General features: G+C 36.7%; 1 protein-coding gene across 15 annotated transcripts in view; it reads right to left on the reverse strand.

Annotated features, from left to right (window-relative positions):
* HDAC9 (histone deacetylase 9) overlaps window positions 1–23,255 on the reverse strand; it is a 911,013-nt gene that overhangs the window by 352,955 nt on the left and 534,803 nt on the right. For 9 of the 15 annotated variants that reach the window (XM_054496835.2, XM_063667493.1, XM_063667495.1 and 6 more), the window contains 2 exons: window positions 13,225–13,356; window positions 7,920–8,035 (listed from right to left, as the gene is read on the reverse strand). In XM_054496835.2, the coding sequence (XP_054352810.1) occupies window positions 7,920–8,035; window positions 13,225–13,356 (248 nt within the window). The remainder of the gene's footprint in view (window positions 1–7,919; window positions 8,036–13,224; window positions 13,357–23,255) is intronic. The other 6 variants (XM_054496844.2, XM_054496845.2, XM_054496847.2 and 3 more) reach the window with 1 other exon arrangement.

The following is a 23,255-nucleotide window of genomic DNA, read 5'->3' on the forward strand; positions in this document are numbered from 1 at the left end:
GATTGCAGATCTTTGTAGTTTCCTATAAAACTTGAGTGGCTCCATTTCCTCCGGCAGTGTACTGATATTCAGCACCTACCATGGTGCCCTGGGCCAGAATTTTTTGGAGGTTAACCTGTTCTTCACAGGCACTCTCAAGCTACCATTACGCTCATGCTATCGATGAGGAAACTGTCATTTCCCCACTTTTGCTTCCATGTGGGACCAGCAACAAAACCTTTAAACTGACCAAGGCTATGAGATTTGTTGACAGCTGCTGCTACAGGGAATATGACTCTGCAGCCACTACGGGAAGACAGGGGAACCACAGAGAAGTAGGGAGAATGGTGGTGGCTTTGGAGGAGAAGAGGAAGCAAACTCAGGCTCTGAGGCTCATGGCAGGAATAAAGGAGTGCAACTGGGAGTCAGGGAACTTGGGCACAAGAAAAAAACTCCAGTGACTTTAAAAATGTCAGGATCTTCAAGTCATGGAGACAATTGACGAAGCAAGGATGGTTCTGTATCCCCCACATCTACCAGGTATAGTTGGTTCTTCCCCAAGACTCTTAACTGGTATGTCATATCATAGAAACTTCAGAGACCCGGACATTGCTTAGCTTATCTCCTTGGATTACAGATAAGGAAACAGGCACAGCATTTATGTAGACTTTCAAGGTCTAGAATGACTTCAGAGAATTGAAAAACCATTTCCCTTAAATTATTTTCTTTAAATACAGCTTTCCTCAACTATGCTTTTTGATCAGAGCAGTCTATCTGTTCCACATTTATCTCTTAATAAGACCTGGAGCCATAGTCTACACTGCTAATTGAGTACAGACACACTTTAAGGTCAGACTAACAGATTGGGAGGGGTACCATTCACCTAACACAATGAAAGATCCTGACTAGTATTCTTGCAAGGCTGGAAGACCATCCCACCTTAGCATTGTGGTGAGTTCACAAGTGTTTTCAGACAAAGCCAAGATTTTTCCAAGAAGCATTTTGGAATCTGGCCCATCCCTTAAATCAGTGCTTTGCTATGATGCCAATACTTCGCAGTTTAGAACATGGAAATGATGGTTTTAATCTGAAAATTTTTCAGAACCAAAAATTTTTATTGTGGTTAGATAAAATGAGTATAGTAAATGTATGAATGGCTATTGTTTAACCTTCACAAAACAATTAACGAGTAACTTCTCTGTGTTAGATTAATGGTGTTGGGTGCAAGGCATACAAAGATGTCCTATAAAACACCAATTCACATGGTAGTTAGGTGCACAGAAAAGTAAAGAACTAACTCTTTGACTTGTGATAACTACTGTAATTAGAGGAAGGAGCATTATGTTAGGACATGAGATATGAAATGGGCCAAGTGCTGGGGTAGGGGTGGCCTACTCACATTTTACTAAGGCTCTTCAAAATCTTATTTAATTTCTCTCCTATTATGTCAATAGGAGGGGCATCTCATAAATAATATTTGTAATTCAAATGAATACAAAACACATAGACTGAAACATTATGTCTCTCAATAGAGCTGTTTATGTGGAATTTAAATTAAGCCACTGAGTTCAACTAAAAGACTCAGAGTCTCTTCCAAAAGGGACACTGGCTAAAATTAGAAAAATGGACAATGTCAAATGTTACAGGGATTTAGAAAGGTAAAAACTCTCATATAATGCTGGTGGGACAGTAGTCTGGTACAGCAATTCTGTTGAACTTTAAACCAAAATAATTATACTGTATACTATGATCCAGTGATGGCTTTGCTGGGAATTCTAACTTCGAGAAATTCTCTCATTAAGCTGTAGGATGATGGGCCATGGTATATATTGAAGGGCACCAGGACATCTACCTTGGGGAATCAGTATGCGGCAGCACTCACGATGGATTTTTATGGTGTTTGAAAGCACACCATTAGATTTCTGCATCGATAAAGACATGGTGTCTGGATCTAAAAACACATGCTTAGTGATAAAAGCAAGAAAATGGAATGATGCAGATAACATTGTGCCATTTATATCCCATTAAAACTCATGGATGCAAAGTAAAAAATATATATAATGCAAAAATTCATATAAACAAGAACATGGGAGAGAATGATGCCTCCGGGAGCAAGGAAAATGAAAGTGGGGAAAGGAGATGGAGAGAAGGAACCAAGGAAGGAGGGAGGGAGGCAGGGAAAAAAGGAGGAAGGGAAAGAGAAGAAGATAAACAAATACTTTTCTTACTCTTAAGAAGACAAAAAAGTCAATGATAGCCCTTGACAGAAGGCTAGTTATACTAGTTATGTAAATAATTACCTACTTTTCCTTTTTCTTTTTTTTTAGACAGGATCTTGCTCTGTCACCCAGGCTGGAGTGCAGTGATACAATCAAGGCCCACTGTAACTTCAAACTCTTGGGCTCAAACTCCTGGCTAATGTTTGTTAGGTTTTTTTTTTTTTTTTTTTCCTGTAGAAACAAGGTCTTTCTATGTTGCCCAGGCTGGTCTTAAACTCCAGGCCTCAAGTTATTCTCCCACCTCAGCTTCCCGAATTGCTGAGATTATAGGATTATACACGTGAGCCCCCATGCCTGGCCAGTAATCGCTTACATTTTAAAAAGCTCACAGAAAATGTGGATATAGAATTTTCAGTTTACTGTATGTTCCAAATTATCTACAATATGCATGAGAATCAGAAAAAGAAAAATATATATATATACACACAGAATTTTGGTGAGGAGCAGCCTGGACTTGTGAAACGAAGTCTGGTCTAAGTGTCTTATACTTGAGCTCTCCTACTCATGGCTTGTAACCCTGGGCAGCACCCAACTTCCCTGGACTTCAGAACCTTCAACTTGAGACTGAAGCACCTCTGCCCAGCTCTATCAGGTAACATGTGTGTCTATTAGAATGGCATACAGGAAGACATGCTTATGAGTGTCAATCAGCTTTGGCTTTACAAAGTCCCAAATCCCTGAATCCAGGCTATCTAAAAAGAATATAGCCATGTTTTAAAAAAGAAAAGCCTCAATCATTTAATATTTGCCTATGGTTTTCATGGGATTTTTCAAGATTGTATTTATTTTCTACTCTTCTTTCAGATAGCTCATAGAAAATTAAAATCTCTATGTAATTAAAAAAATTGTTGAAGCAGTAGAAATCTCTCAAGTTTTCATTTTACTGGACACCCAAGAAGGTGTTACTATAAAATGGTGAGACATATTGTGAGACCAAAAAGCAAAAAAAAAAGAAAGATCATTTGACAGAGTTTGCTTAGCATTTGAAAGGCACTGATGTTTTGTTAAGGATCTTACTTTAAAATATTGACTGATGTTATTCCTAGTAAATGATTATTTTGTCATAGCAACCTCCTTTCCCTGAATTGGGGGTGGGGGAACGTGTTTTATTTGCTGCTATCTAAAACCACAGCTCTACACCCACTCAGAAGGGAGCATAACATTTACAGCAAATGTCACAACAACTATTATGAAACAACAGGCAGATGAGTCATGTGAGATTGGGGCAAAACAAGTGACATTACAGATGATTTTAGAACACTTAACCTTATTATTAGAATCCTTTTTTAAAAGCATTTGTATCTGCTGGAAAATTTATTTTAAAAAATAGCATAGCAGAGACAGCCACTAATGTTCAACTAGAAATAAACCAGCAGTTTGGCTACTGTTAAAATAGCTATCAAATAAATCTACTGAATCTAAAGTAATAGTGTTGATATCCATGGAAACATATTTGAACCCACAGGCCCACAGTATTAACAATAAAGTAACTAGATAGGTAAAGACATCTTTGACTGGAGTTGGAAATAGAAACCCCTGAGGTTTCAGCTCCCCAACCAAGTTTACAAATGAGTAAAGCAAGTAGCTCCAACAATCTGAGTTCTGGGACTGAGCATATGTAGGAAATAGAAGAAATGGAACAGAAGTGGTCACAGCAGATGGAGACTCACTCTCACATGAGAGCTGCTGGCTTGAAGACAAACATGCTAATGAGTTTTCCCTACCAGGAGTCAGCATTGATAATAACAACAAAAAATGAACTTATTCCGAACTTCACAATTTACCACCTGCCTTCCAAACACTGACTCCTTAAAACAAAGCTGCTAGTGTAGGTATTATGGTACTACCTTCTCCTAGATCAGAAATCTGGGGGTCGGGGAAGTCTGGCAACTTGACCAATGACGACAAGGTAGCCGGTTTTGGAACGAGGTTCAGGCCGAGTCTTCTGAATGGAACACCCATACATTCTACTACAATGTGCTATTTCCTGAACCTCAATTTATGAGTAAATTCTCCTCCTACTTCTGTCTTCCCTTTATCTAAATTAGGCAGGACATGTGAATTACAAGACAGAAAATTTTGTTTTCATCTAGGGCTCAAGATCTTTAGATACAGCCTGACTTTCCTACTTCTGAAGCAGCACAATAGGATAGAATCCCATTCATTTACATGGGCTCTGAAAGAATTAGGTGACATGCTTTTCTACTTGCAGGCCATGAAATAAAGACTTCATTCAAATATACACTACTTTAATATGAAAACTCACCAGTGTTGCTTAAGCAAAAATAGTAGAATAAGCCAATTTTGTAAACGGTAAAGTATGCAACCATTTTTTTAGAGTGCAATATATTATGCAAATAATTCATACCCCCAAAATATTTGTTGCTATGAAATCCCGTACTACTATTAATCTTAGGAGACATCTGTAAAAATCATCCTAAATTCTAAATGATGGTTACTCAAGTATGGCTGAGAAATTTTTTTTTCTTTTCTCCAGTTTGGGTGGAAACATTTAGTGCTAAAAAGCTAGGATATTAATTTGCTGACAGTCTTAGTCTAAATTCCGCTGTCTCCTCACCTATCGAGAATGAATTATACTATAGATCTCTGTAAATGCAATACAGCAGAAAACCACATGTTAGCCATCAGGGTTGCATTTTTTGTTCTGGGCCACAGAGAGGCTACTCATCAGTGCATAAAGGTCTGCCCACCTGGCCTTTTGGATCATAGTTCAGGCACACAATTAATTCATTATGAGGTAAGTCACTGCTTGCTTTTGAACTCGTCTTTCCAGATTTGGAGGTGAATGTCCTGTCACTGACCTGAAGAAATACCTCTACCCTTTTAAACTCCATTAAATCACATTTCCTTCTGTTTTGTTTTGTTTTTCTTTTTTTAATGGGGGGGGTGAAAGGAAAGGTTTGCAGTGAGAGAATATGTTCAACAATTAGCTGAAAAGCTAGGGTACCTAAACAGATGATTTGTGGCAAGTTATGGCTTTAGAAATATAAAACAGATTAAAACAGTATAAGCAAAATATTTTATTTACTTTCTTCACCAATGTATACTTATTGGTTGTTCCAATATGTTGTACTAAATACTATATGCACATACATATGTATTTACAATGAAGGAATATATGTATCTTCTTTAGTAACCATCAAATCATGTTTTCCCCCTTCTTTCCTCCTGAAAGGTAATCATCATGCTAAATTTTGTGTTTGTCATTCTCTCGCCTCTTAAAAATATACTATTACTACATATTATCAAAGTATGGTATTACCATTTCTGAACCTAATAAAATTCTCCCACGTTGTAAGTGGTCTTCTGAAACATTGCAATGACAATGCATTTCTCAGAATCATACATGCTGCTGAATGTAGTCTAGTGTGTTGTTTTCATTTTTCAATGGCACAAAATCCATCCAGGGACTGATTAGAACCCAGATCCTTTGGTGTTTTTGCAATTACTAAGAATTATACTCTTCATACTGAGAGATAATGACAATCTAAAGTTTTTTGAAAAAAAAATTGTAACCAAGTTGTTCTTTTCCTGGAAATTTACTAAATAGTTGCAGAGAATGGACCAATATCCAGATATAACTGCACTAACAAAAAGATGCTATCTACAACTAATAACCCAATAACTCCACTTCTGTCTCTGGTTGCAAATATAAACAAAGTATTTATTCCATCTGCTATCATATTTTTGAAAGGATAATGAAAAAGAGAAACAGGGGTGACAGGATAGTAAGTAAGAAATAGATGTGGGACCTGAAGACCATGTAGAGGCCAGAATTACTATTCTTTAAATAGCTGAAAATGGTCAAACGACAGCATCTAGATATTTTGCTCATGTTTCTTGGAAACTTATCTGAGGGAAATTTTTGAAATCTAGAAGGAAGGTATATTCCTCCAGTGGGTTTTTTCTTCGCTTTGTGCAGACTCCTAACGTGGGAACTACAAATGTGGTGCCATGATAAGTCAAGTTAACAGCTTGAGGTTATATGATTTGGGCTACATATCTACACAAGGACTAGCTTGTGGTTACAACTTCTGAGAGAGAGGATCTGCCCTCTGCTCTGTTCCACATTAGACAGCCCAGGGCAGGGGGGTTGGCGGGGGACACAGCAGTAACAGGGGCAGTCAACTCACCAATGTAACATAGATACAGGCCTCTGGGGTGTCAGCTTAGTGTTTGCAGGGTCTCCTATTAGATTATCCTCCTTGGTTGGTACTAGGCTTTATATCTTCTGTCTCTTGAGTTTCTGAGGCCCTGAAAACCAAAGCTCAAAACTCAAGTGTGCAAATGTGCCTAGAGCAAAACTGACTTTACTGGCTTCAGCCCTTTGCTCATCAGAGACAACTTCTGGATTTCTGCCTTCACTTATATTCTGACCTGATAATTTCATAACTTATAAATAATTTATTATACATATCATGTTGTGTTTGTGTATATAAAATACATGAAATTACAGAGCAATAGCTGTACAGAGACATATCAGTCAAAATCACTATTTAAAATCAACTGGATTGCCTCAGTAGACAGTGAAGTGAGCTCCCTATAAGCAGAAGCATTCTAACAGAGGCTGGATAATCACATGGCAGAAAAACTATGGAGATGATCCAAGAATAAGAGACTTGACCAGTCCCTTTCTGTCTCAAGGTACCATGACTCTATAAAATATAAAGAAAGAAGCATGTTATATATTAGAAGTTAACGCACCAGCTCTCCTTGAACAGAGCAATGCACAGTGAAGAAGGCATAATAACAGAAACAAAAATAAGGCTTTCAGTCAATTGTTGATTACTTTAAAACAGGTGATTTCATGAGTGGCTATTTTCAGACTCTTGCCTTTGATAGCCTTATACAGAAACTACATAGACAAATTCTTGCTGACTTTTATATTAACTTTCCTCTTAGTCTTGTATCATTGGTTACACTAAATCATGTGTTACTTTAAACTAATATCCTTTAATATGTCATTCTTCAAACATAGAGTTCATATCTTGTCCATGTTTATATCCCTACTGTGAGGCAAAATGACTTGAATATAGCAGGTGCTCAAAAAATGTTTGCTCAGTAAAGCTTTACACCCTTCAACTATAATACTGCAATTATTTTTCATCACTTTTCAGTTCAAATGGATAAAATCCACCTCGCTAGGTTCTTCCTCTGAGAGGCCTGTATGAGTTGTTTTTACTTACTAATGTGTCTACTCACATCGGCATAACCAATTACCAAGCAGAGGGGCTAGTAAGTTACATAATTGTCAGGCAGTGTGCACTGAGGATCGCTAAGAATGTTTGACTGAGGATTACATTTCAAGCCCGGACTGCCTTCCAAACATCTTTGGTTGTCTGATTTATAAATAAGATCAATTTTACTGAATTCCATACACAAGACAAAAATCTATAAGAAAAAATTGATATTTATTTATGTCAGCTAATAAATATCAGTTCATTTCTTACAGGTTTATAATATTTACATTAGTTAGTAAGTATCAATTTTTTTCAATTGGTTTACAATATGTGGAACTGAGTAAACTTCAATTCATAAATATCATTTGGATATTGAAGGTCAACTCAGAAATATCACTTTGTATTAGGTAGCTAATCAGAAACTCAATTTTTAAAAGAAACAAAATAATAAGGGTCTTACCTCAGCATGAGGGGTAGGGGGCAAAACCGAAGTCTCATTTTCAGTAACACTTCCAGTTGGCCCATTGTTTGGTGAACTGGGACCAGAGCCTGGAGAACTGCTACTGACTGAGGATTCTGAAAAATATTGTGAAGTACAAATGTGTTCATGAGGAACATACATAGATGAACTTTAGTTACTATAACATGTAACATTGGGCATGTTATTTTTCCCCTATGTAAATGCAAGCACTATTTCACAAAGTAGAAAGAACTAAAAATTTCTGAAGTATCTCTGAATTTTCATACCACTTATTCCCCCTTTGTTTTCATGGCAAAACATACAACATAGTGTTCAACAGTTTCTGGAGAAGTAAAGATATCCAGTTAGAGAGGGTCACAGGAGCTTTGAATGAGAAAAAAAAAAACAAAACTGAAGAAGGGAATATTTTCTTACTTGCTCTTACACTATTATAGAAAATAACAGTAATGAAGATAATGAACTTGTGCACATCAAAAGACAGGTCGTTAACACGTAAGGTTCAGACCCATTCCATTAGGTCTGAAAAAAATTGTTCAAATGCTGTGCTGTAAATTGTTTTTTATTTAATATACTAAGGCTATACCTTATCATAGCGTATACTAGTTAAAGTCATATGAAGAAAATACAATAGAATGTAAAATCTCAACATTGCACTGATGACCTTATACAACACCATCTGACTTTAACTCTACTCATTTTCCAGAAGATGAGAAGTTGCCTAAATTTAACATGTAGATTTCTAAATACCAATATAACAAGAAATTCCTTTTAGCAAAAGTCAGGCAACAACAAGACAGATTCTTTATTTAACCCATCCTTTCCTCTTCAGATATGAAATTCACATGTACCTCAACTTACGCAGAAACTAATGCATTTATTAAAACATTTAATAGAAAATATAAATTTCCATTTCCTAGAAATATAGCTAGAGAAGTCATCTTATCAAGCTTTGGCAAATTATTTATTCAGCTCTAATTAATTCCCTACCACCTTCTACAGTTCACTCATTTCAAAATCTTCCTAGTTGCCTCATCATTACACCTTGTCAACCCAACTCTGCACAAATGATCTTGCCTCGTGCTTTTCAGAGACAGTACTTTTGATATGATTTCCACCAGCATCTTTTCTTTCTACTCATGATTATGTTATTACATTCTCTTTTCCCATTTCAAATATAAGTCATTTCTCTTCCTCTCTAATTCTCACACATTTAGTCTTACCCACGATCTCATCCCCTCAAAAAAAATCCTAAAAGGATTAGTTAGGTGGAATCTTCAGGCCCTCCTCCTACACTGGAATTGCCCCTCTAGTCTGACAGCATGCTAGTAATTCTTGAGAAGTGGTGTGCTCTCACAATGTCCACTCACTTCTTCAAGCCCTGGCAATATAGCTTACCCACTATAACTGCAACTGTTCTCTCAAATGCCACCACACTTGAAGGCCTCTGAGAAAACGTTCCTTTCCATATCCTTTCTACAGTGACATTCTCTACATCCATGTTTGTCTTTCCATCTCTTTGACTTTTCTTCCTCCTACCAATTCCTAAATTCAGACATTCACCTAAGTTTGTGACTTTATCCCTTTTCTATTTCCCTTGTCAACATCACTCAATATCATGACTTCATATGTCATTTTGGGGCAGAATTATCTCAGGAAAATCATATTTCTTGCCTTTAACTCATAAATTCCAGCCCAAATTCTTCTGAAAGCTGGACCTTTCAAGCTCCCCTACATATGTGTAAAACTCAATGTATGTATTTTAATATTAACTGTTTCCTGCATATCTCTATTTTTTCATCACCCTAGAGTCATCCTCACTCTCTCTTTACTGCAAATCTAATTAGTTACTAGGCCCTTTTAATGTGATCTTTACACTATCTCTCCATCTATGTCTGACTACAATCATTTCAGTTTAAGGCCTTGTTATTCTGTCATGAACTATAGCAAAAGTCTGCTAATATTTCTGAGTCACTACAGTAGTCTTTCAAACCTTTCTTTCAAACTCTTGCAAAAGGATCATACAGAGAGAACTCACACCATGTCCCTCTGCTCCAAATGGAGCCTAATATTTCCCACCATTGCCCTTTCTGTACTCTACACTCAGTCAAATTAAATCACCTATCCTCCTTTCATGCCAAATACTTTTCCAGTTCATGCTTTTGTATCCTCCTTTCTTTCCATTTCATTGCAGGCCGAGTCCCACCTATAAGGTACAAGCCTGGCTCATATAACATATGTCCCTCAGAGAAAGGGAACACCCAGTTTCCAGGCAATATTTTCTTACCCTCTCTCAGAACACCTATAACTTTCAACTTGTACTATAATTATATCTCTACTCAGAAATGCAGAATCACTGGAAAGAATGTGAGGTTAATATAAGAATTCTAATCCTGCCACTTATTTACTGTGGGATTTGAGCAAATTATTAGTATCATAAAATACTTAAACACATTTTGCTCACTGCCTTTCTGTCTATATATCTGGTTTATATTTTGATTAATCTGTTTTTTTTAATCATCACCTCTTGTTTTCCTTTAACAAAGGAAATGTAGAACTTAAAAGTTCTTACAGGAGCTTCTTTTTCCCAACTCCTAACTCTCGTCTTTACAATATGACTGATTTCCTGTTAATGTCTCATTTCCATATCATTTCCATTTCCATATTTTTTAAAAACTACTTTCTTAAACATTCTGTCTTACCAATTTTAAATTATAATATTTATATTATTTTATGATATTAAGACTGAAGTATTTCCTTATGTAGAAATCACTGTGATAAGCAGTAGAATTCAAGGCAGCAACTACTGTACCAGAGGATTCTATGACATGACACTGGATGGGATCTGGGAGAAGGTAGCAACTGATTTTCTGAGATCTCTGATCTCAGTGTATGATATTGGAACTGAAGCTTGAGGAAGGGTAGCCAATGACGTAAGGATGCTGGAGTAGGGAGAATGGAAGAGAAGGCATTGCAGGCACAGCGGGAGTCAATTTTAACATTTGAAAAGAACAGGACTTTCTGTAGGGGGCAGAAAATACTTGAATTTGAAAAAAAAAAGATGGTAAGTGGGTTCCCATGTCAATGAGTGGAATGAGTTTGAAAAGAGCTTACACTTTAATCTATGAAATGGGGAAGAGAGAAAAGACATAGAGGTAAGAGGATAACAGCAACAGCAACTGAACTGCTATGATGTTATGATAGTCTCTGACGAGATACTAAAAATATTTAGTATTAAGATCCAAACAAATCTCATCCAAACTAGATGAAAGTTGGCAGAGCAATGGGAAGGAGTACAGGTGAAGACAGCTGTGTGTCAGTAGTCCGGAGCCTCCAAAGACATTTCGAGTAAGTGCGGTATACCACTTAAAAATATTTACCAAAGCATCCATAAGTCCACTCACCAGAAATGTCTTTCTAATAAATGTACAAGTCTCTCTTCCAATACATATTGTTTCCTGAGATGAAAGGGCGAGTGCTTATCTCACAAAATTAAGAAGAGAAGTATATTTTAAATTTAAGGAAATTCAAGTAAAACTCTGGTAAATCAGAATCCTTATAAATAGGAACCAATCACTACTGAGATAGGTATTGAACTAAATGCCACTGCAATTTGGTATGGAAGAAAAAGTGACTGTGTAGAAAAAGCTATGATCAAGAAAACAGACTACAGGAAAACAGAAAAGCACATTGGGATAAATAAATATGACTTCAGACATTAAGGCTATGAAGCAAAATAAAATAGCATTATATTCAGTTTTTTCTTTTCTAGAAGTTTTTCTGTTAGAAGGGGCTTACTTTCTGCAGTTAGAAAAACCACCTGTCTACATTTACATTAGACACCTGATAGGTTTATAATTCTTCACATTCATTAAAACAAATTCACTCCCCAACTGCCCACGCCCATCAAAGACCTCTATTAGAAAAACCTAAGATTTTTATTTACTTCCATACAATAGTATTTCCTGGGAAAAAAGTCTGTAACTCCAAACTTAGAATTCAATTCATCTAAATTAGTGATTATATTTAATGTTGGAAAATACATATAGACTCTAGTAAAATAATTGTATTTATTATTCACTGATTTAATATTTCTTATCCCAAGGAAATACTTCCCATTGAAATCACTAACACTTTTCTTCAGATAAGCATATAAAGGTGTCCAGATTGAATAGGAGACTAAATATTTTTTTCCCAAAATTATCGGCCAAACTTTTAGGTTGCATTAGAACCTAAATACACGTTTCTACCACCACTTCCACAGTCTTCCTCTATATTGTCTTCCTGTAGACACCGTCATGGCCAAAAGAGATATATAGAAAATAAAGAATTTTTTAAAACTTACTAAAAATAAGATCTGATCTTGGAGAACTAATACCAACTGCCCACATTGGTATAAGCACAGTTTTCCTTGAGAATGGGAAAAAAAGTGGTTGCAGATCATCACTTCTTTCTTCATGCAACCAAAGGAAACAACTAGATACAGTACATGACTCTAAGTAGGTACTCAAAAAACAGTAGTAAGTAGTAGTATTTTGGCTAGTATTTTTGGTTCTTACAGGCTTAGGTCTTTCATTTCAAACCAGGTACAACTGGAACTAGGGGTGTTGTAAGACCTCAGGTTGAATTTCCTAACCCCTCTACTAAAACAGGCAGCTAAAAAAATAACTCTTCCATTTGAGACCCATGAAAATGACAGTTTCTTCCCCTTCATAAAAAGCAATATATCCCCCCTCCTGCCATAAGTCCCACTTCACTAGTAAACACATAAAGTCATTTATGAGTTCTGTAAATTTGTTGAAAAGTCAAGGTTTTGCTGTTCCATGTAGTTTAATTTTCCCAGATGTATTTTGTAAATTCATGTCTGAGTACAGGGGAAAGTGTTCTTCTTGGACCTCCCTCTGCTCATTTCTGATCAAATTTCATTAAAAATTATATTCTCCTGGTTGGCATTCCCAAAATGGACTGCCTGTTTCTGAAAAGAATAAGGTGAGCTTTGGTGTTCCCTAGTTATGCCTTGATTGACACATAGTTCTGTTTTTTCATTCATTTCCTGTTTAACACAGTTGGTGAATGCATAGCAAGGTTTATTGAACTACTTGTGATCGCTTCTCGGCCTTTTGGCTAAGATCAAGTGTGTGAACTACTTGTGAGTTTTCAATATAATTTCCTTTCAAGAAATATTTCTCCTCAAAATAACTTTTAATATGCAGCAGGTATATTTATTCTAAACTATTTTTTTCATTCCTACTCCCAGCATTCATATGTCTGCCCAGTCCTCAATTACCTGTCACCTCAAACATTCGCTTCTTGAATGAAGTGACAACATTTCCATCCTTCCGCCTGAGTAAGGGGCTGCTTCTCCTCTCTGCCACTTTCTGTTTTAACCTGGACCGCACCTTCAAGTTGGGCTCAGAGGCTGGGGATTGAGACAAAAAAAAAAATAGATAAAAATTAAAAAAATAGAGAGCCAATTGCTCATGTGTTTAAAAAAAAAAAAAAGTCTCACCCTTTTCTTGGTCCACTCTCATTCTCAAATGAAAAACCCAAGCACATAAATGAGGCATTGACTCTACATTAATGAAACAGGCAAATGTTGCAATTATTTTTATGAAATGTGTGAAAGTTTTTTCAACTTCTCTAAATATGAAAGTAAAAAGTAAACAAAAATATAAGTTTTCTACTTATTTTATCTAGCAGATTTGGGATTGTTAATGGGAAGTTTAATTACTAATTGTGTTTGGGTCACAGTAAGATTTATTATACTTCATTGTCAGGCCTCTTAATTCTCTCAAGGGTGAAACTTAATAACCACTAAAACAGTAACTTAATGTGATTTTAGAGACTCTGACCTGGCTTGTGGTAATAAGAAGACACCTCTGCAGTGTATAATTTATGTCTAATTCTGACTCCTGGAATATTTTTTGTCAGTAGTTTCTAACCTAAAACCTTGGGGAAACATACTCAGTGTAATGACACCAAACCAACTAGAATCATTGCAAATAAGACATTCTATACATTCAGTATACTATCAGCTGGAAAGAAAAGGTGGCTAAGTCTTTGAATTGAAGGTTCTGAGTTAGGTTATATATTCCATAATACAAATGCACATTATTCACATGTATGTTACCATTTATTTCATATTCTAAACAGTGAAGCTTATTACAGAGCTTCACTATTTTTAAAATAATACCACTGATTTCAAAATAATTATACTTTAGAAGAATGGAAACATTGGATTGCATCTCTGTGCAGCAGAAGTGGATGGTGATGATGGTGGTGGTAGTAGTGATGGTGGTGATGGTGGTGGTGATGATCATCATGTAAAGGATATTTCTGATTAACAATTAACTATAACAATTAACATTTATATAGTCTTTGTTATGTTCCAGTACTATTCTAAATGTTTTATCAATATCAACTTGTTTAACCATTAAAACATCTGAAAAGCCTATGCCTATTTATAATTTGATTAGATCAACGAGGAAACCAAAACAGAGAGACAGGGTAAGTATCTTGCCCAAGGTTACAGAGGTAAAAGGAGATGAAGCCAGGCTCTGTACCCAGGTAGTCTGGCATAAGTCTATTCTAAATACTGAAAATGTTGCTCCTCCAGCTTTCCTTATGTATTATCATCATAAAAATTATAAAATAGTTTTTCCCAAAGCACCACTAATCATCTAGAGCAGATACAATGTTATAATGTAGCCAGATTTTATCAGTGAAAATATTTTTGAGGGAATTTATATTTTTGCCAGACTACAAGGGATATCAAAGGTAGAACTTACAATTCTTCTCCACTTTTTTTTTTTGTTTTAGTCTTCAAATATCTATACTTTTTGCTTTAAGCTTCGATGGAGAACTCTTGCATTATGTGTTTTCTTGGAATTGGCTTGGTGAAATAGGAACTTAAAAATGAAGTTCAGATACAAAAAATAAAGCTAGCTACTTTTTTGTATTGTAAACCTGATTTTATGCCTGAAAATACTGAAAAGATAAAAAAACCAAAAGCCCGGAAACGCTGTAAAAGTAGGGTGTCAAAAGGTGGGGCAGAGATCAGGGGTGAGCACAAGCTCAAAGTGATAGAGATCTGAAATGTATCACTTGCTGGGACTACCACATGAAGGCAAACAAACCAACCAGTTTGGGAAAGGATTAGGATTCTTGCCAGATCTTCCAGTAGTGGCAACACACTTCACCTTAGTGTAGGAATCTATCTCAGTTTCTAACCCCCAACTTACCCAGGAATAAAGTGAGATACTGGGACTGTATTAATGTACTTAGATATGTTTTCATGTACACATTTATTTTTAAATTACTTTAAAAATATTGATCTTGCCTCCAAAAAGTTATAGATAATAAATATATTTATCTAAAACCTAGAAAGGAAAAATAAAGAACCATGAATCCCTAGGTGCTAACTACATTGGTATCCTCTGTAGCCTTGCTAATAACCATAGGAAATCACAGATTTTCAGAACTTAGATGGAGATATGATTTTATAATGCAACCTGATGGATTAAATGCTGCAAATTGGCAGTCCATAGGGAGTAAATCAATTGATCACTTCAAAAGGCAGTGGGTGGACTAGAAAAGACCATGCATTTTCAGTGAAGGATGTGAATTCAGTCTGCATGGGACCATTTTCCTGCTATGAAATTTGCAGTGAGATTATAGTGCTTTCTAAGCTTGATTCTTCATTTGTGAAACATAGCTTAATGCCTTTCCAATTAGATACCTGAGAATAACTGTGAAGATCTGGGTGAATGTAGAAGGGAAGGGTTTATGAAACATATTATTGGTACTATTTCTGAAGGATAGTTATACAGCTAAGAGGGGCTGATCCAGAACTGGGCCCCAAATCTCCTTATTCTCAGTCTTGTCCTCCTCCCTCTCCTAATATATTGCATCAGCTGGGGCTGAGTGTCTGCAATCAAGATAAAAATGTGCTGACAGATTGGAAAAATAGCATATGCCATTTAAACATTCCAGATGAAACCCAGAATTTTCCAAAATTTTCAGAAAGAAATGATTTTTAAGGTCAGCAGATAGATTTCACTCCTGTTTGTCTACTTGAGAATCAGCTGGATATACAGCTCTCAGATTTCTTTCAATGGTCAACATAAAAAAAGCAAACACCAGAAGAGGAATGAGAACTGGGTTTTAGTCTTGTATCTACCACCTACTAAAATCAGTAACCTTGAATAATTCATAGTCTTGCTGAATGAACATCAGTTCATTCATACAGACCAACTAAGATGATACCTTCATTGTGCCTGGAGTCAAATAGATGCCTGGATGAATTACTTTATACCATTAAACCTCGATTTCTCATGTTAAAATGGGGATGTTGGAGGGATTTTCTTCATTTTCCCTCCAACAGATTCAATTTTCCTTCCTTCTCTGAGCCCATGGGGGCTGAATCCTGGAGCTGCAACACTCTAGTTCTTTGCTGGTTGGATTTCACTTGGGCTTAATCTACTGGCAGGACAGGCTGGTGGCCAAAGAATTAAGGAGGAGGGAGAGGCCAGGCTGTCCTACACTCTCCCTGTCACAATGCTGCATCACTGGCCATGGCTATGTCTCTTCCTGACTTCATCTCCCTCTGGAAGCCGCTATTCCAGGGCTCCAGCTCTCCAGCACTCCAGGAAAAATTTCCTCCCCTCTCTTCTTTGTGGGAATGACCTCCCACTATTGCTATTTTCTGGGTACCCCCACTTCCCTAAGCAGTTCATTTAACCTTACTAACTTCCTTGTTAAGTAGTCCCTTCATAAAAGTCTATGACCCATGCTGCAAAGATCTGTTCCCTGCCAGGATCCTGATTAATATAGTCCTACATATCTTTTTTTTTTTGAGACGGAGTCTCGCTCTGTCACCCAGGCTGGAGTGTAGTGGTGCGATCTTGGCTCACTGCTGCAACCTCCGCCTCCTGGGTTCCAGAGATTCTCCTGCCTCAGCCTCCCAGGTAGCTGGGACTACAGGCATGTGCCACCATGCCTGGCTAATTTTGTATTTTTAGTAAAGACAGGGTTTCGCCATGTTGGCCAGGATGGTCTCGAACTCCTGACCTCAGGTGATCCACTTGCCTTGGCCTCCCAAAGTGCTGGGATTACAGGTGTGAGCCACTGCACCCAGCCAGTCCCACATATCTTGCAGCTACTATAGGATCAAATGAAATAATGACTAGTACAGAATAGGCCAGTGGTTCACAACCAGGGAAGATTTCTCCTCCAGGGGACATTTGGCAATATCTGGACACATTTCTGGTCATCAGTATGGAGAGCTGCTACAGGCATCTGGTATGGGTACAGGCCAGGGGTACTGCCAAACATCCTACAAAGCACAGGACAGCATCCCATGACAAAGTATTATCTTTACCCAAATGTTAATAGTGCCAAGTATGAGAAACCCTGGGACAGGAAATCAGTCAATGGCAGCTGTTAATAACTGTGCTGCTCTGGGATGACTAAAGAAAATAATATCTGTCAGAGATTCCCAAAGAAGCTGGAGAAGGGTAAGGGAAGAAAAGAAAAGAGAGATTATTAGAAATTGAGAGTACTCTATGTAGTTTGTATATATTAAATGTTTCAATAAATTTTATACTTGGAAGTTGATTTTAAAATGTTTCCAATACCACTAATATTTCTAAAAATAATAACACTAGGCAACTTTTATCATTAGTTGGTGGAGTTATGCAAAAAGGTATAATTCTCAGTTTTAGAAAGGACAACATTTGAGGCATTGTGATGATCTAAGGACATAAGGTTTTGAAAATAAGGAATCTCTGACATACTGTAAAGCACAACATAGATTTATGTTAACAAAATATACAATATACAACTTCTCTAAAGAAAGGCCCCTACTTAATGTTTCTAGCAAAACCTTCTGCCTGTATTTCGGGTTTTGGGTCATGAGAGATATTAAAATCTCAGTAGTGAGGGTGAGAGATGAGATGATAGATAACTATCATTTAGTCCTGGCAATGCTCTATAAAACTCACTCCTAACATTTCAGAAGCCCACACACAGAAGCTCAGCATGATATATACCCAAGCAGAAGAATTAATGGCCTAGTGTGCTGACTCGGTTTGCAGTTAGAGTTAATTCTATTTTTAATGCTCTGGTCTTCCCAAAGGCTCAAGATTTCCATGCCAGTGACTTACTAATGGGATGCAAATCCTCAGAGCCCAGAAAAAGATCACTAGCTGGGGAGAGGTTCTGCTTGTATATGAATGTATTTCATGCCTAGTTGCACTAATTACCTTTCCATTTTTACCCCACACCCATCGTTCTCTACATCTCAATTAATCATAGAAACAGAAGGCAAGCTTTTTAGTGTGTGTGCTCATCTGAATACATTTGCCTGCTGAGATGAAAACTTTGTATAAAAATTGACTATCATTATTTAAGTGAAAACAATCAATAGTAAAATATACAGAATAGACCCAATACCTTTTTCTCTTCTTACCTAAAAGAAAATATCCTCAATAAAAGGAAACAGAAAATATCTGAAGAATGCCCCATGAACTAAAGGTATTTCATATCTTTATTCTCATACTGGTCTCCATGGTACACAATAAACTTAGGGTGGCAGGTATGAGAATAAAACATGGGAGAGGAATAGTAAACCTAGGTGGCGGAAGCAAAGGTTAAAAAATTAGGATTCCAAGGTACAGTGAGTGACACTGCCCAGACTTGTCATTTTACTAAGAGATTGATGTGTGTGACTGTGTACATAATTGTGGGGTGTGATTTTTGTACACACATGCATGCAGACAGGCACACAAACTATCTTGTGTAGAAGCACATAGGACTCTGACACAAACAGACCAGACTTCTCATTCCAATGCTTTTTTTTTTACCCTGAGATAGAGTTTTGCTCTGTCGCCCATGCTGGAGTGCAGTGGCGTGATCTTGGCTCACTGTAACCTCTGCCTCCTGGGTTCAAGCAATTCTCCTGCCTCAGCCTCCCGAGTAGCTGGGATTACAGGGGCGTGCCACCACACCTGGCTAATTTTTGTATTTTTAGTGGAGACAGGGTTTCACCATGTTGGCCAGGCTGGTCTGGAGCTCCTGACCTTGTAATCTGCCCACCGTGGCCTCCCAAAGTGTTGGGATTACAAGCGTGAGCCACTGCGCCCAGCCACCAATGCTAACTCTTTGATGTACTAACCGTAACCCCAGATGAGTGATTTCATCTCTGTGAATCATTTTATCATCTATAAAAGAATGGTAACAATGCCTACCACACATCCTGGTTCTTGGCTCACCTGGTTGTCTATCATAAAAAAAAAAGTTGTTCAATACATAGATGTCGAATGAATGTTTCATGAGGTGTACATGTAAGATGAAGTTATGTTAAAATTAAACAAACAAAAAAAATAAGTAGAGAGAGAGATGGCTGCAATTGGTACACTCCTTTGCCTAGTGTAATGTTTGAAAACACCATAACCATAACAATAGCCCTTTTCTGAATTTTGACTCAGTATACTTAAAATGACTTTTGGTTAATAACTGACTTCACATATTTTTCTCACTTTTTAATTTGCCTGCTTATAAATTGTATTGTGTTTAGTTCTAAGTCTTAACTAGATCATCATCCACTTAAGAAGGACTACCTACTATGTGTATTTTGCCTCTGCTCACTTTTTTTTTTTTTTTTTTTCCAGAGACCAGGTCTCACTCTGTCACCCAGACTGGAATGCAGTGGCATGATCTCAGCTCACTACAGCCTCAACTTCCTGGGCTCAAAGATCCTCCTACCTCAGCCTCCTGGGTAGCTGGGACCACAGGCATGTGCCACCAAACCCAGCTAATTTTTGTAATTTTTATAGAGATGGGGTTTTGCCACATTGTCCAAGCTGGTCTTGAATTCCTGGGCTCAAGCGTTCTGCTTGCCTTGGCCTCCCAAAGTGCTGGGATTACAGATGTGAGCCACTGTACCCGGCCTCTGTTCACTCTTAATCCTAGGTTATGAATATTCTTTACAACAATAATTTAGATTAAAAAATTTCAATACCACATAGCGTGGTATGTAGAAGTTCTTCATTCTTATTGAAAATTATCATAAGGAAAAAAGGGAAAATTTTCCATTGTGTTAATATTATATATATTAATATTTTAACATAATATTTCATATATTAAGATGATTAATTATTAACCAAGATTGAGTACTAGATTAATAAATGTTTCTTTAAGCTGGGCATGGTGGCTCACACCTGTAATCCCAGCACTCTGGGAGGCCGAGGCGGGCAGATCATGAAGTCAGGAATTTGAGACCAGCCTGTCCAACATGGTGAAAACCCATCTCTATTAAAAATACAAAAAATTAGCCGGGTGTGGTGGCACGCCCCTATAATCCCAGCTACTTGGGAGCTGAGGCAGGAGAATCGCTTGAACCTGGGAGGTGGATGTTGCAGTGAGTCGAGATCATGCCACTGCATTCCAGCCTGGGTGACAGGGTGAGACTCCGTCTCTAAATAAATAAATACATACATACATGTTTTTTTAAATAATGAATATTTGGGATATTCAGCGATTCCACCTGTAGTGAACATTTAGCTCTGTAATCATAGGTGAAGGTCAAGTCTTCACCACCAGCTTCAAATCCCTTTCTGGCATTGTCTATTCTTCCCTGCAGTACTGGATATCTGTCAACTTCTCCACACAGTTTCTCCCTCCCCTGGGTTTCTCCTGCTATCTCCTCCTCTAAGGGATCCCTTAGGAGCTGCCATATTTAAATGTTTTGCTACTTGGAACCAAATACTTATTATAATTTATCACCTATTCGTTCACTCTCTGTTCTTTCTGAAGGTTAGATTTCCTGGCACAGTTCCTGCCCAAATCTCTCCTCTAACCCAGGCTGGTATTGTAGAAATCTAGAAACTGTTCAAATCAGTAATCACTACAATTATGAAAGACACTTTGGGGACACAGTAGATCCTCCAGTCTAGTTAATCAAAATACACAGGTTACTCTAATTAAAAGTTTCATAATTATACAAAAGGTACATATTTTCAAAAGTACTATTCGGCATACTACAATAAATAATACAATGTATGCCTCTTCTGGCTGGGATAAAATGAACTTTAATGTTATGAATTAGATTTTATATATTTTGACACTAAGGAGCAAAATTTCTAATGTAACTATTTCTAATTATAACCACTTAACAGTATGTAATTCATATATAAAGTTTTCAAAAAAGAATTTTGGGGGAATTTCTAGCCACATGTATGGTAATACACGAATGCAATTTCCTAAAGACATTATAATACTATTTGCCTTTGAGAAATACTACTGCATCTATCCATTCTCTTATTGCAAATACACCAATTTTGTCTACTTGTTAAGATTATCATTTTTCAAAATCCATATTGGTAAATGTTACTCAATTTACAACATGATCTTTTGAAAAGTGCTAATTTTATAATAAAATTTATTGTTTGCTTCCGATTATGTAAGTCATACATATTTGAGATTTTTAAGAATGGGAAAATTTGTGTATACTCTAAAATGTTCCCTTTGTGTTTTATAGGTAAAATTATTTGAAAATGAGAATCATTATATTTATGATTATATCCTATTTGTTCATTTAATAATATATTATGAGTCTTTTCCCAGGTAATTACATATTCCTTAAAATTACTGCATTTATTATGTTTTTCACTTAAAAATCTATTATGTTTTTCCCCAAGCAATTATATATTCTTTTAAAAATACATTATGAGGATATACTATATATTATATATCCACACTTACATGTGAATACACAATATTTCATTTAAGAATAAGACAATGTTGGACACTTGGGTGTACTACATTGCTTTGCTTCGAAAGACAGCGCTGTTATGTACATCATTGTGTGAATTTTGTAGGAAGTTGTATTTCCTTCTATCAATGTAAACAGAAATTTAATTCTTAGGTTTATCACAGATGGAAACAACAATGATAACCTCTTTACATATAGGAAAAAAAATGGTCATACATGGGAAAGAGAACTACCAAGTCATTGGAAGCATCACAGAATAGCATGGGAAGACAATATCAGGGCCGTAAGTAACAGGAGCATGGTCTAGAAGGGGAAAGGTGGGCATTTTTCCATAGCATCTAAAGCTCATGACAGTGCACTCAGTTCCCTCTAAGAGCAGCACCTTTCCTCCTCCTCACCAATGTGCCTCAAGAGTGCCTGGCACTCGGCTGGCTCAGGTGAAACTCAGTAAAAGTTTACTGAGTGAATGAATGAATGTACAAATTTGTTATTTTTTCCTGTTTGTTCTAGTACTAAAAAAAAAAAAAACAGTACCACTCAGTAGTAATACTGGTTTTTAGTTCTACTTTTAGTACGACTCATTACTGTTTTTTTAATACTAGGACAAACAGGAAAAAATAACTTTCTAAAACTTTTATGACATTTTAACAAATTATCATTTTTGCATAAAAACACTTTAATCAGTGTGATTCAGTATAAAAATAAATTTTAATAGTAAGTTATAAAATTCTAATTATTTTATAGTTAGAATTAAAACCTACTATTTAATTAGATCTATTGTTTAATTACATTCGATTAACAGCTATTGAATAATAATATTGAGAAACAAGGTTGCAAGTTACATGCAGACTGGAAGCATGTGTAGCCATATTTCCATTGTTCAGGTACCTATACAGTGCCAACTACATGGAATAAATCCTTTAGCTATTTATTCAAACAAGGAATCAAGGAATGGGAAAAAGGGCATGTTAAGAGAGTCTTTTTCTCCTAGGTACTCATGGTCTTAAGAATGAATAATATACTAACCGGGATCAGTGTCACGTGATAGGTATAAGCAGAGTGTTGTGGCTGAAAGGCAGAGATTTATTTGCTTTGAAAGAGGATCCTCCAGGGCTCAGTGAGATGTTGACAGGTAAAGGTGGGAGAAGTGCAGTTCTATGCAGAGGAAATAACTACGTCCAAGGGCAGAGCCCACACATTCAAAGAATGGAGATTAAGTATGCTGGTGAGGAAAGGAATACTAAATAAAAAATAAAACTTCAAAGATAAACATCAAACACATTTTAGTTTATCTATGAGATACTTATAGAGGTTATTCAACATGTATCTTCAAATTCCCTCTCTCTTCTGGCTCCTTCTCAGAATGTAGACATGCTCAAATATTTCCCATTCAAATAAAAATAAGCCCCCATAGACACAGACCTTATGAGCTACTTCCTGCGATTGCACTTTCATAGTCAAGTTAAAGAAATAGCCTATACTTGGCACTACCACTTCCTAACCTCAAAACACTGCAATATGGCTCCAGCCCGCGATGCTTAGCAGAA

This window comes from Pongo pygmaeus, chromosome 6 (assembly GCF_028885625.2).
Source record: "Pongo pygmaeus isolate AG05252 chromosome 6, NHGRI_mPonPyg2-v2.0_pri, whole genome shotgun sequence".
Lineage (NCBI taxonomy): Eukaryota > Metazoa > Chordata > Mammalia > Primates > Hominidae > Pongo > Pongo pygmaeus.